The sequence below is a fragment of the Cucurbita moschata genome, unplaced genomic scaffold, assembly GCF_002738365.1.
Source record: "Cucurbita moschata cultivar Rifu unplaced genomic scaffold, Cmos_1.0 Cmo_Scf00012, whole genome shotgun sequence".
NCBI lineage: Eukaryota > Viridiplantae > Streptophyta > Magnoliopsida > Cucurbitales > Cucurbitaceae > Cucurbita > Cucurbita moschata.
The window spans coordinates 5533893-5546435 of record NW_019268528.1 but is presented as its reverse complement, the minus strand read 5'-3'; the positions used below and the strand labels follow the sequence as shown (position 1 = coordinate 5546435).

The following is a 12543-nucleotide window of genomic DNA, read 5'->3' as shown; positions in this document are numbered from 1 at the left end:
TCTCTACTCTAACAAAGTCGCTACCACATATATGACATAATTGTTTAAAATTTAATTGAATAACTTGATAGGTTGAGTTATGTCTGAAAAATTGCTTTTCAGCCAAACTTCTACTCAAAGATCACTAACTTGTTAGGAGAAAATTGATTAGGTGGAAAGGACTTACCGATCTATCATACTATTTGTGGAGCTTCCTTGTAATGGTAAAATTACAAATGGAAAGAATTTATATCTAATAAATATGTTTGAAAACAGCACAATAGAGATTCATTAAAATTTCACAATATACAATTTATTAAAAAAAAAAAAAAATCGAGGAAGGCTTCATTTATAATTTAATTCATTCAAAATTAATCATCATTGGAATTAACTTAGAAAACAATGACAAAAATTGGAACAAAAATATCATTTGATTCGTTTTGTTGATCCTTCAAAAAAGAAATAAACAAAGTTTCATCGTTGACCGAGAGCTAACGTTTGAAACTTTAGGCTATCTGGACACATACTTCGTGAAATGATTCAGGTGTAGCAATCAACCATTCTAGAAAGATCTTAAAGATTCTAAGGTCAAGAGTAATAAAGGAAAATAAAAAAATTCTAGAAAGAGTTCAAATATTTATTCGAAGTTCCATTGTTGACCGAGAGCTAACTCTTTGGGCTATCTGGACACATACTCCCTGAAATGGTTCAGGTGTAGCAATCAGCAAGTCTAGAAAGTGAGGACAAGAGTAACAAAGGAAAATGACAAGAGTATTAACCGAAAATAAAACAATTCTAGAAAGAGTTCAAATATTTATTACATCTACTATTGGATTCAAAAAAAAAAAAAAAAGCTTATGCCTCGGACAATTTGTCTAGGAAAAGACAGATAAGGATGAAACTTAAGATATTAAACATAACAATTTTTTTTTTTTTTTGTTTGTTCTTGAAGATAATTGTATTTCTTTTGATTTGATTGAGTTATTAATCCCCTATTATTGCTATGATACAAGGGGTAACAAAAAAAAAAATCTTTCTTTAATTTGAACTCAACCCATAAAAGATCCTTCCATTCTCAAATAAAAAGAGAAGAGAAGAAATCCTACTTTCATACATTATCTTAATGAAATTATATGTAATGATCAATAAATAAAGTTTAATTGGATCTATAAACGTATCAAAATTTTGTAAACATATCAAAATTTTGCTGGGTCAGAAAGGGAGAAGTACAAAATTTTGCTGGGGACGAGAAAGGGAGCAGTACTTTGGTTCTGATTCAGCCTCCATTGATAGCACTGCCCGGTTGAAAATGTCAGCTTATTAGTAGAAAAGCTTCGACGAGGACGAAGATCAACTCGAGAAGCCTCGACGATTAGAGACCCCTACTCTCTCTAGTCAAAATGTTAGTTCTTCTTCTATGATTCCACGCTTTAGGTTTGGACTTGAACGATTTAATGCGAGACCCTCGAGAGAGCGTAAGAATTATGTATCAATGTGTGATGTTCATAATTATTGTTCTAGTTGTATTCTATGCTTGTTGTCATGAAATCAAGTCCATTTTATATTCTTCAATTGGTATTGGATATAAAAAAGGTAAAATGAATGAAAAAGCTCGATGATTTATAATAGAATGTCGAAGAAAAGGAGTGTCTAACACACTAAAAAAGAGCTTAAAATCGAAACCCTAATCTAGGACGTTTGAAGAACGTGCTAAAAAAAAGAGTAACGTTCTTCGAAATTTTCCTGGGGAATGACCATGCTTTATGATTTAGAATAGAATGTCGAAGAAAAGGAGTGTATAAATCGGTAAAAAAGTGCTTCAAATCAAAACCCTAATCCGAAACGTTTCAAGCCCGTGCTAAAAAAAAATTGAGTAACGATCGATGTTTTTCGTAATTTTCCTGGGGAATGATCAAGCTTGATGATTTAGAATGGAATGTCGAAGAAAAAGAGTGTATAAAACAGTGAAAAAAGTGTTTAAAATCGAAACCCTAATTTTTGATATTCTATTCTAAATCATCAAGGTTGATCATTCACCAAGAAAATTTCGAAAAACAACAACCGTTACTCAGTGTTTTTAGCACGTGCTTCAAAAGTCCCGAATTAAGTTTTTTGAAATTCTCTTGGGGAATGATCAACCTTGATGATTTAGAATAGAATGTCGAAGAAAAGGAGTGTATCAAATAGTTAAAAAAAAAAAAAAGTTTAAAACCGAAACCCCAATTTTATTACCGTTTCCTACATTTTTTTGACCCTTCTCCAGTTGCTTTTGACGTTATTGAGGGCATTTTAAGTTTGTAAGACTCCTATTTTCTCAAACTAAATATTTTTTTAGCTAAAACTAGGAGTAATCAATATGTTTAGCTAAACTAAGTTTAATAATATGTCCTAAGAGCACCTATAGAATAGTTACGGAACCAAGACTAAACAAGTAAATGACTCTACCTTTGTTGGTTGGAAGGATTGTATGATGACGCACGCCTGTGGCCCCTACATGCACATAATTAGGAATGCTATGCTATTTTATGTATGTTATGTGATGGCCTATGATGCCATGTTATGAATGCGTGTGATGTAAGTCATGATCAGTGCAATCCAGAGATGATTCATATGTGTACTATGATATGAATGAAAGAAAAAACAAAATGATTCTTACTATATGCTATGATTTTAAGCTATGGGGACCTGAGAACGTTTGCTTAATCCAGCACACCTAAATAGTGTGTGAAAGTTCTCTCCTTATAATCAAATAAATGACAAGGATATGGAAATAGTAATAAATGGAAAGAACAATATATGGAAAGATAATGATGGCAGGAAGACAAATATCTAGATATTTGCCTACAATAAAATATCAAATATGATGTATATGGTAAACTATAATTTAGTACTAAATATCCTTAACACCCCCCGCAAGCTGAGCATCGGATTTGAACAAACGTGAAGCTTGGATATGAAAAATTCAAAGAGAGGTCGAGAAACACTTTTCGTTAAGATGTCAACAACCTTGTTCGGAGGAGGCGTAGAGACACTTTCTTGACCATCGAAAACTGCAGAGGGATCGCCGCTCAGCGGCGATGCTGCCTTGGCTTCGGCGAGAATATGTCTAACCCATGAAGAGGGATCGTCGCTCAGCGACGATGCTGCCTTGGCTCCAGTGATAATATTTCTATCCCAAGAAGTAGAAGGGGGAAACCTAGAGCAAGGGACAAAGACAATGTTGAAGCCGGTAGAGTCGCCGCGTTGGGCGAAGGTGCCAATTTTGTTGAGTAGGGCAGCGGCGACTTGGTTGGCGAAAAGGCCAGTGCGGCGCCCAGATTCCAAAGGTAAATCTTTGGAGAAGGTCAATAGGTTTAGGTTAAGGATTTTGTGAAGGATGAAGGGAAGATTGGAAAGAACATGAAAGAGACTATGTTGGTTGAGGGAAAATTGATTGTGTTGGAGAAGGTGAGGTTGTATGTACAGAGTATGGCGAAGGGTGATTTGGAGGTCAAAAGGGTGGAGCCAAAGAGTAATCAATCGACTCCGCTTGCGGCAGCCATGGCGACTGCACGTGCAGCGTCAAAGCCAGCAGCGGTGGTGGAGAAAAACAGTGGAAGATTCAAAAGCCATTGCAAAAGAAAGGATTGGGGTTGTTAAACCACAAAGGCTCTGATACCATGAGAATGTTTGCTTAATCCACCCGACCTAAATAGTGTGTGAAAGTTCTCTATGTATAATCAAATAAATTAAGGATATGGAAATAGTAATAAATGGAAAGAACAATATATGGAAAGATAACTATGGTAAGAAAACAAATATCTAGATATTTGCTATAATAAAATATCAAATATATGATATAGATGGTAAACTATAATTTAGTACTAAATATCCTTAACATACATTTATCGATGTCACGTGCACTAGGATATTTCCTCGTTATGTTATGTTAGTACAGACGTGTACCTGCGGTATTTTTGTTCATCATGATATCATGTGAGCCTTTTACTCTGTGGTGTCCGGCGACGCATTAGCGTGTTTTACTCGATGAAGCCAGACCCAGGGGTACGTATACGAGGCCGCTTGCTAGTTCCATGTGTGCGTGCGTGGGCTGTTTGTGGGGAAGTACCAACATCCAACCCTACCTGAAGTGGAAAGAACTCAAGGTCATGATAAGTTGTTTTAAAAGATAGGTTCCATCATGTATGTGTATGTTTGCATTACCTGGCTCCAACAAATACTCGAGCTACATGCTACCCTTATTTTTCACGTAATGGTAAAGCGTCTATGCATAGATAATGACGAATGCTAGAATGGTCATGTAAGCTGAGATAGGACGGTAGTATGCATTTTTCTCAATTAATAGTTTCATAGGTAGCTTTTCATTTTCGTACGAAAAATTTATGTTAAAACCATAACTAGTCAGAGTTTCCTTATAGTCGGTCAACTTAAATACCCTAATCTATATAAACTTAAATACCATAATCTATATAAAACCATTCAGAGTTGGGTTATAGGCAATTTTTACTTTTTTAAGTTTATTATTATTGATTATTATATTAATGAACCAAAGTAATTTTAAGCTATGTTTTTAATCATATCACAAACTAATTTACTTCCGGAATAATCTTGAAATTTTACTATTTTCAACTGTGTAAAACAAAAGATTATCGGTAATGCCCCTAATTTTCTTAGGCTAATTAGTGACGTCACCCTCTTTAATCACATAGGCAGAANTAAGGATATGGAAATAGTAATAAATGGAAAGAACAATATATGGAAAGATAACTATGGCAGGAAGACAAATATCTAGATATTTGCCTACAATAAAATATCAAATATGATATATATGGTAAACTATAATTTAGTACTAAATATCCTTAACATACATTTATCGATGTCACGTGCACTAGGATATTTCCTCGTTATGTTATGTTAGTACAGACGTGTACCTGCGGTATTTTTGTTCATCATGATATCATGTGAGCCTTTTACTCTGTGGTGTCCGGCGACGCATTAGCGTGTTTTACTCGATGAAGCCAGACCCAGGGGTACGTATATGAGGCCGCTTGCTAGTTCCATGTGTGCGTGCGTGGGCTGTTTGTGGGGAAGTACCAACATCCAACCCTACCTGAAGTGGAAAGAACTCAAGGTCATGATAAGTTGTTTTAAAAGATAGGTTCCATCATGTATGTGTATGTTTGCATTACCTGGCTCCAACAAATACTCGAGCTACATGCTACCCTTATTTTTCACGTAATGGTAAAGCGTCTATGCATAGATAATGACGAATGCTAGAATGGTCATGTAAGCTGAGATAGGACGGTAGTATGCATTTTTTTCAATTAATAGTTTCATAGGTAGCTTTTCATTTTCGTACGAAAAATTTATGTTAAAACCATAACTAGTAAGAGTTTCCTTATAGTCGGTCAACTTAAATACCCTAATCTATATAAACTTAAATACCATAATCTATATAAAACCATTCGTGGTCAGAGTTTGGTTATAGGCAATTTTTACTTTTTTAAGTTTATTATTATTGATTATTATATTAATGAACCAAAGTAATTTTAAGCTATGTTTTTAATCATATCACAAACTAATTTACTTCCGGAATAATCTTGAAATTTTACTATTTTCAACGGTATAAAACAAAAAATTATCGGTAATGCCCCTAATTTTCTTAGGCTAATTAGTGACGTCCACCCTCTTTAATCACATAGGCAGAAATTCATAATAAATACTTTGACTATTCAATTCAAAACATAAATAAATATAACATACCTTTACTTGAAACGTACAAGGTAACACGTGCCTTGAGTATCTTAAGAAATTCCTAGTAAGTCAACCCACTATTGGGGTTAGTAATGCAGTCACACACAATACATGATTGAGATCTATCTTTTAAAACCGTGACATGACCTTAGGCCCTTCCTAGTTTCGGATAGGGTTTGATGCATGGTACTTTTCCACACACGGCCCACGTACACGCACATGGACCAACTAGGCGGGCTCGTGTACGTTCCCCGTGAGTCTGAGTTGGTCGACACAACACATTACACGTCACAAGCCGAACCGACGCGAGAATGAGGCGGGTCATTATTCAAGTTAAGCAGGGGATGTATGGGTCGGGTTGAGGCACACTAGGCTGATACGTTCCAGACTAGACTGCATGTATTGGCNAATTCATCACACAATTTAGATGGTAAGACATAACATTTCATACATGACATTTCATTTCATTCATAATATAGTGTAGTGGATATCACATGTATATATGGCATACATTACATGATAATACAAAGAGCATCCAAGCATCGCATAATGAATATGATACACGCACCATCATACATCAACCAATTAGCTAACTCCAATAGTAAGATCACCTACATGGTCGGCCTTGGCCGAAGTTACTAATTACTCGATAGCCGCTTCGAAAACTATATTCTAATGCTTAATTCTCACCTATATCAATTCATATAACATGCTTAGGGCATATAAACCTGTTAACCTAGCTAAACATGATCGATTATTTCTAACACAAGTCCTAAAACTAACTAAATTTGGGTAAATAGGAGTCTTATTGACCTCAAATGCCTGAGATAAGGTAAAAATGATTTTAGGAATGTCGAAAACTTAGGAAATGGTATATAATTTTTATATCGAGTCGTCTAAGCCGAGAAACCGAGTCGCCAAGCCGCCAAGCCGAGCCGACGCGAGAATGAGGCGGGTCATTATTCAAGTTAAGCGGGGGATGTATGGGTCGGGTTGAGGCACACTAGGCTGATACGTTCCAGACTAGACTGCATGTATTGGCAGTGGGCGTTGTAGAAGTGTGGTTCACCCGTAACAGAGGCCCGAGAGAATTACGGCAACCTAAAATCCAACGATTTGTCTCCCTTACTCGCCCAATGCTATAAATGTGTGGACTTGGATGTGTGAATGAGGGGTGTGAGATGTGAATTTAAGGGAGGGTCGTGTTGGTTACTCCTGCAAAAATAATGCCTCGCCTGAAATCGCAATATTTCGGACTAGATTTAAATATATATATATATATATATGTATATATATATTTTAATTCCAAACTATTACATTCACTCACAGTCTAATTCCATCCGAAACCAATTAAATTTAATTTTAGGCCCTTCGAAACATTAGGAAATTCATTCACTTTTATATCTTTTAAATATTTGAACTTTCCATTTGTGTTTAATAAATCTCTAACAAAGTTAAAATTTTAAAAATTAAATGATATGTTAAATATAAATTTCGTACAATATTTGCCTTGCTCGAATGTTTGATTCACTATTCTTACTATTGACACAAATTACAGGTCTAGGTAGGATCCCTAAGTCTTCGGTTTCATCGATTTTGTCCAGATCCTCCTTTTCTTCCAAAAAAAGGGAAGGAGAAGTATCTTCTTCGGTGGATCCCTCTTGTTCCCGTTTAGTCCCCTCCGTTTCTTTCAGTTTCCTAGTAAGAATGGGTGACGGTATTCAACCTAAATAGTAGACACAGGTAATAAATAAGAGAATACTAAAGATTCGAGCCATAGAATTTCTGAATTCTGACACAAGGTACCCTAAGTCTCCAACTCGACTACACAATCCTCTCCATCACATTACTTCACATTTATCTAGAAAGAAAAATTAAAAATAATTTTGATGACTAATTAGTTTACTTGGTGCCTAGCTAACTCATCATTAACAAATTTTATTAGTTTTTTTTCAAATATTTTAAGTTTTATTTCCAATGGGTTATTTTTAGGTTTTTGGTATGGATAGGGTCCTCCATCCAACCATTACCTTGGCTCCTAGTCTCATCTACTAGAACCTCTCTATTGATATTAAGGTGTTCTAGCAACCTTAAGTTTTATTTGTTAGCTCTATTTATGTTTACTACAAATTTTAGACTCGTATGTAAGGCTCACTCTCGGTCAAATACGGTTTTTCTACTAAACTCTCTGGTAAAAAAATATTTATTGTTCCCAACTTAGCACGCATCGCACTGGTCACGGGTTTTGCAGGGATTAGTAGACTAAGAATACTCATTCACATCTCCATATCGTAAATAGTTCATAAGCATAAACTAGAGTCGTACATCATACTTACTAATCATGATTCTCTATTATGCTCACATTTTATGCATGGATTCATGATTATTATTATTATTATTTAACTCATGCCATTTACATACATTTAACGTTTTTAGCTCTTAATCCCATGGTAACATGCTTGTTTAGGAGCTTGGATATACTACTTACGTGAATCGTCAATTCCTTTGCTTTCATAATTGTTCATAATATGGTAATTTTTTCACAAATTCTCTTAATTTGACCTATATCTAATGATTTTCAAGGTTGGTATAAGGTAATATTGATAAAACAGGTCAAAAGAAGTTGAACAGAACGAGCTGAAACTTGAAATAAGCCTCCACCACCCACATGCGTACTACACTCGTTGACCCACATGTCCCACTCCTTGGTTACTCGCACCTCCACGTGCGCGTGAAGCCTATGCACTGATGCGTCGTTCAACCTCGAAATAGCCTGAAATTCTAAATCTTTTTCATCATTTCATTCCATACCCCTTACATGATATCCACTAACTTCATAATTCACGGTGGGTTATCATCCCAGAAAGGAAAATAATATCTTTGAGGATAACACCGTTGGGCTCAATTTTTATTCTTTTCTTGTTTCCTTTAGAAAAGAAACTTCAAAGGAATTCATTGACAAAAGGAACAAGAACAGCCTAAGGAGGTAGAGGGAACCCTGCCCAAACACTGCATGGCCCAAATCGAAGATGGAGGCCTATTTTCTGCAAGAGACCGCATAAAGATCCAAAAAACACAGCTGAAGGGGAGCTTGATCAATCCAAGTGTACTCCGGGTAACGTCTCACAAGCAACCCAACCACTCCATTCATCCGGAACAATTGAGAAAACCACAGATAAAATTCTATACATTTATATGTCACAAATGATAATCGACGTGATTCTAAAGCGGATTCTAAAAAATAGATTACAAATTCTCTAGAGCTGATTCTGAAAAATATACGGCAAGTGCGCCCAATAGAATATATCAATCACGTAAGAATACATGTGAAGAATTGATAGAAAATTGGATAAGGGTTTGTCGGTTAAGATTGGAAATGGACAGGCCCAACTGACCAATTGGGCATGGACGGGCCTCGACTGCCAATATTGCTGAAAAATGACTAAAGAAGTTTTTTTTCCATCACATCTTTGTCTAATAATAATAAAATAAAAAATATTCATTCTCGTAATATATTTCTCGAGAAGAGGGGAAAAATTGTGAGATGGGAATAAAAGTAAGAAAAAGTAAAAGAGCAGTACGGTAGAGTTTGAAAGCTAATATATTTATATATATATATATTTTTTTTAAATTTTGATAAATTCTTTCGAGGATAATTTTTGGTGTCGTTCATTAGTTGAAAATTGTGGGATGTACATCTATCTAGTACAGAAATTTAACAAGGAATTATGTTCAACAAAACCAGTCCTCCATCATTTAAGGTAAAACTAATTATAGGGCCTGCCTTAAACCACACTTATTTTTTAACGAATTTAGCTAGTTTGAATTGGTTATTTTTGTGTTTGTATATAAGGAGAGTTTGAGCTGCTAATGCATTCAAATCAATTCTTATTTCTTAGAAGTTTGGAAATTTGAACCAAAAGAAAATAAGGCAAGATAAAAGAGGAGACGGGAACTAGAAAGGATGGGATTGATATCAAAGTTTATGGCATTAATGCCATTGTTGCTATTGTTGGTGTCTAACGCTACCGTTGATGCTACTAGCGGTGTGTTTGATATTACGACATTTGGTGCCAAACCTAATGCTGATGCTACTCAAGTACGTGTACATTTGTTTAAGTTGAAAAACCAAAATTTCATTTTGTACAAAATATTTTTCTCAAATGAAATGGTTGAATTCACAGGCTTTAGTAGATGCATGGAAGGAAGCATGTGCTTCGGCTACTCCAAGTAAAGTATTGGTTCCAAAAGGAACTTATCAATTAGGAGAATCCAGGCTCAAAGGTCCATGTAAAAGTCCTATTGAGCTTCTAGTTGAAGGAACATTACAAGCTTCTCCTACCGACACGGAAGGAGATGGGTTGCTTGTTATGGAATACGTCGATCATTTGACATTGGCTGGTACTGGAGTTTTCGATGGCCAAGGAAAAGCTGGTTGGGAAAAGAATGATTGTCACCTGAAGAAAGAATGCAAAAAGCTTCCCATGGTAAATGCTCGTACTACTTTAATTATAAAAAGAACTCATAATTTGGGTTAGCACGATGTGCTTTAACATGGGAGTGTTTTTTCTTTGTTTGTTTAAAATGGGCAGAATTTGAAGTTCAATTTCATCACAAATTCGATAGTGAAGGACATAACTTCGTTGGATAGCAAGAATTTTCATATCAATGTTTTGGCCGGCAAGAATCTTACCTTCGATCACCTGAAAATTACTGCACCACACAATAGTCCCAACACCGATGGAATTCACTTGGGCGATTCAGAAGACGTTTACATTCTCAATACCGCAATCGCAACGGGAGATGATTGTGTATCTGTAGGATACACTAACAGAAAAATAACCATTAGCGATGTTACTTGCGGACCGGGACATGGCATTAGCATAGGCAGCTTGGGCAAGTATAAAACTGAAAAAGAAGTGGTAGGAGTTACCGTGAAGAAATGCAAATTAATCGGTACTACAAATGGTGTCCGGATCAAATCATGGCCAGATTCTGCCGTCTCATACCCAGCCTCTGACATGCATTTTGAAGATATTGAAATGGATAATGTTGCTAACCCTATCATCATAGATCAAGAATATTGTCCATGGAATCAATGCAACCGAAAGGTGTGTATTAAAATCGAACCTCCTTGAACATCCAGGTTCCATCAGCAATTAAGATTAGCAAAGTTAGTTTCAAGAACATCAGGGGCACATCTTCAACTCCGGTTGCAGTCAAACTTGTTTGCAGTAAAAGTAATCCATGTGAGGATGTGGAAATTGCTGATATTGACCTCACTTATAGTGGTAAAGAAGGGCCAATTGTGTCTGAGTGTGCAAATGTGAAACCGACAATTTCTGGAAAGCAGAACCCTCCCATCTGTGCTAAACCAGCGCCACCTGAGACCACTCCGTCAACTGATTGAATAATCTTTTAACGCCGACAAATGTTTCAAACCATTCTTCCTATCATTTTTATTTTAGCCTTCAAAATTAGGTTTACAGCATGCCATGATGTTGGGCATGTTTTCAATAATTATAATTTTTTACATTTAGGAGAAATAATGTAACGATTCTATTCTCTACTCTAACAAAGTCGCTACCACATATATGACATAATTGTTTAAAATTTAATTGAATAACTTGATAGGTTGAGTTATGTCTGAAAAATTGCTTTTCAGCCAAACTTCTACTCAAAGATCACTAACTTGTTAGGAGAAAATTGATTAGGTGGAAAGGACTTACCGATCTATCATACTATTTGTGGAGCTTCCTTGTAATGGTAAAATTACAAATGGAAAGAATTTATATCTAATAAATATGTTTGAAAACAGCACAATAGAGATTCATTAAAATTTCACAATATACAATTTATTAAAAAAAAAAAAAAAATCAAGGAGGAAGGCTTCATTTATAATTTAATTCATTCAAAATTAATCATCATTGGAATTAACTTAGAAAACAATGACAAAAATTGGAACAAAAATATCATTTGATTCGTTTTGTTGATCCTTCAAAAAAGAAATAAACAAAGTTTCATCGTTGACCGAGAGCTAACGTTTGAAACATTAGGCTATCTGGACACATACTTTGTGAAATGATTCAGGTGTAGCAATCAACCATTCTAGAAAGATCTTAAAGATTCTAAGGTCAAGAGTAATAAAGGAAAATAAAAAAATTCTAGAAAGAGTTCAAATATTTATTCGAAGTTCCATTGTTGACCGAGAGCTAACGATTGAGACTCTTTGGGCTATCTGGACACATACTCCGTGAAATGGTTCAGGTGTAGCAATCAGCAAGTCTAGAAAGTGAGGACAAGAGTAATAAAGGAAAATGACAAGAGTATTAACCGAAAATAAAACAATTCTAGAAAGAGTTCAAATATTTATTACATCTACTATTGGATTCAAAAAAAAAAAAAAAGCTTATGCCTCGGACAATTTATCTAGAAAAAGACAGATAAGGATGANTTTTTTTTTTTTTTTTTTTTGTTCTTGAAGATAATTGTATTTCTTTTGATTTGATTGAGTTATTAATCCCCTATTATTGCTATGTTACAAGGGGTAACAAAAAAAAAAATCTTTCTTTAATTTGAACTCAACCCATAAAAGATCCTTCCATTCTCAAATAAAAAGAGAAGAGAAGAAATCCTACTTTCATAATTATCTTAATGAAATTGTATGTAATGATCAATAAATAAAGTTTAATTGGATCTATAAACGTATCAAAATTTTGTAAACATATCAAAATTTTGCTGGGTCAGAAAGGGAGAAGTACAAAATTTTGCTGGGGACGAGAAAGGGAGCAGTACTTTGGTTCTGATTCA

General features: G+C 35.1%; 1 protein-coding gene across 1 annotated transcript; it reads left to right on the top strand.

Moving 5' to 3' along the window:
• Positions 1 to 9679: 9679 nt before the first annotated feature.
• On the top strand, positions 9680 to 11302 carry LOC111450615 (exopolygalacturonase-like). The gene is made up of 4 exons (XM_023090828.1): positions 9680 to 9832; positions 9918 to 10220; positions 10326 to 10844; positions 10880 to 11302. Exons 1-4 carry the CDS (start codon positions 9698 to 9700, stop codon positions 11141 to 11143), a joined length of 1221 nt encoding a protein of 406 aa, XP_022946596.1. The 5' UTR covers positions 9680 to 9697; the 3' UTR covers positions 11144 to 11302.
• The last annotated feature ends 1241 nt before the right edge of the window (positions 11303 to 12543 follow it).

Coding starts and splice junctions, on each gene's coding strand:
- LOC111450615 (XM_023090828.1), top strand. CDS start 9,698: ATGGGATTGATATCAAAGTTTATGGCATTAATGCCATTGTTGCTATTG. Junction 9,833..9,917: donor CTAATGCTGATGCTACTCAA/GTACGTGTACAT, acceptor TTGAATTCACAG/GCTTTAGTAGATGCATGGAA. Junction 10,221..10,325: donor AATGCAAAAAGCTTCCCATG/GTAAATGCTCGT, acceptor TAAAATGGGCAG/AATTTGAAGTTCAATTTCAT.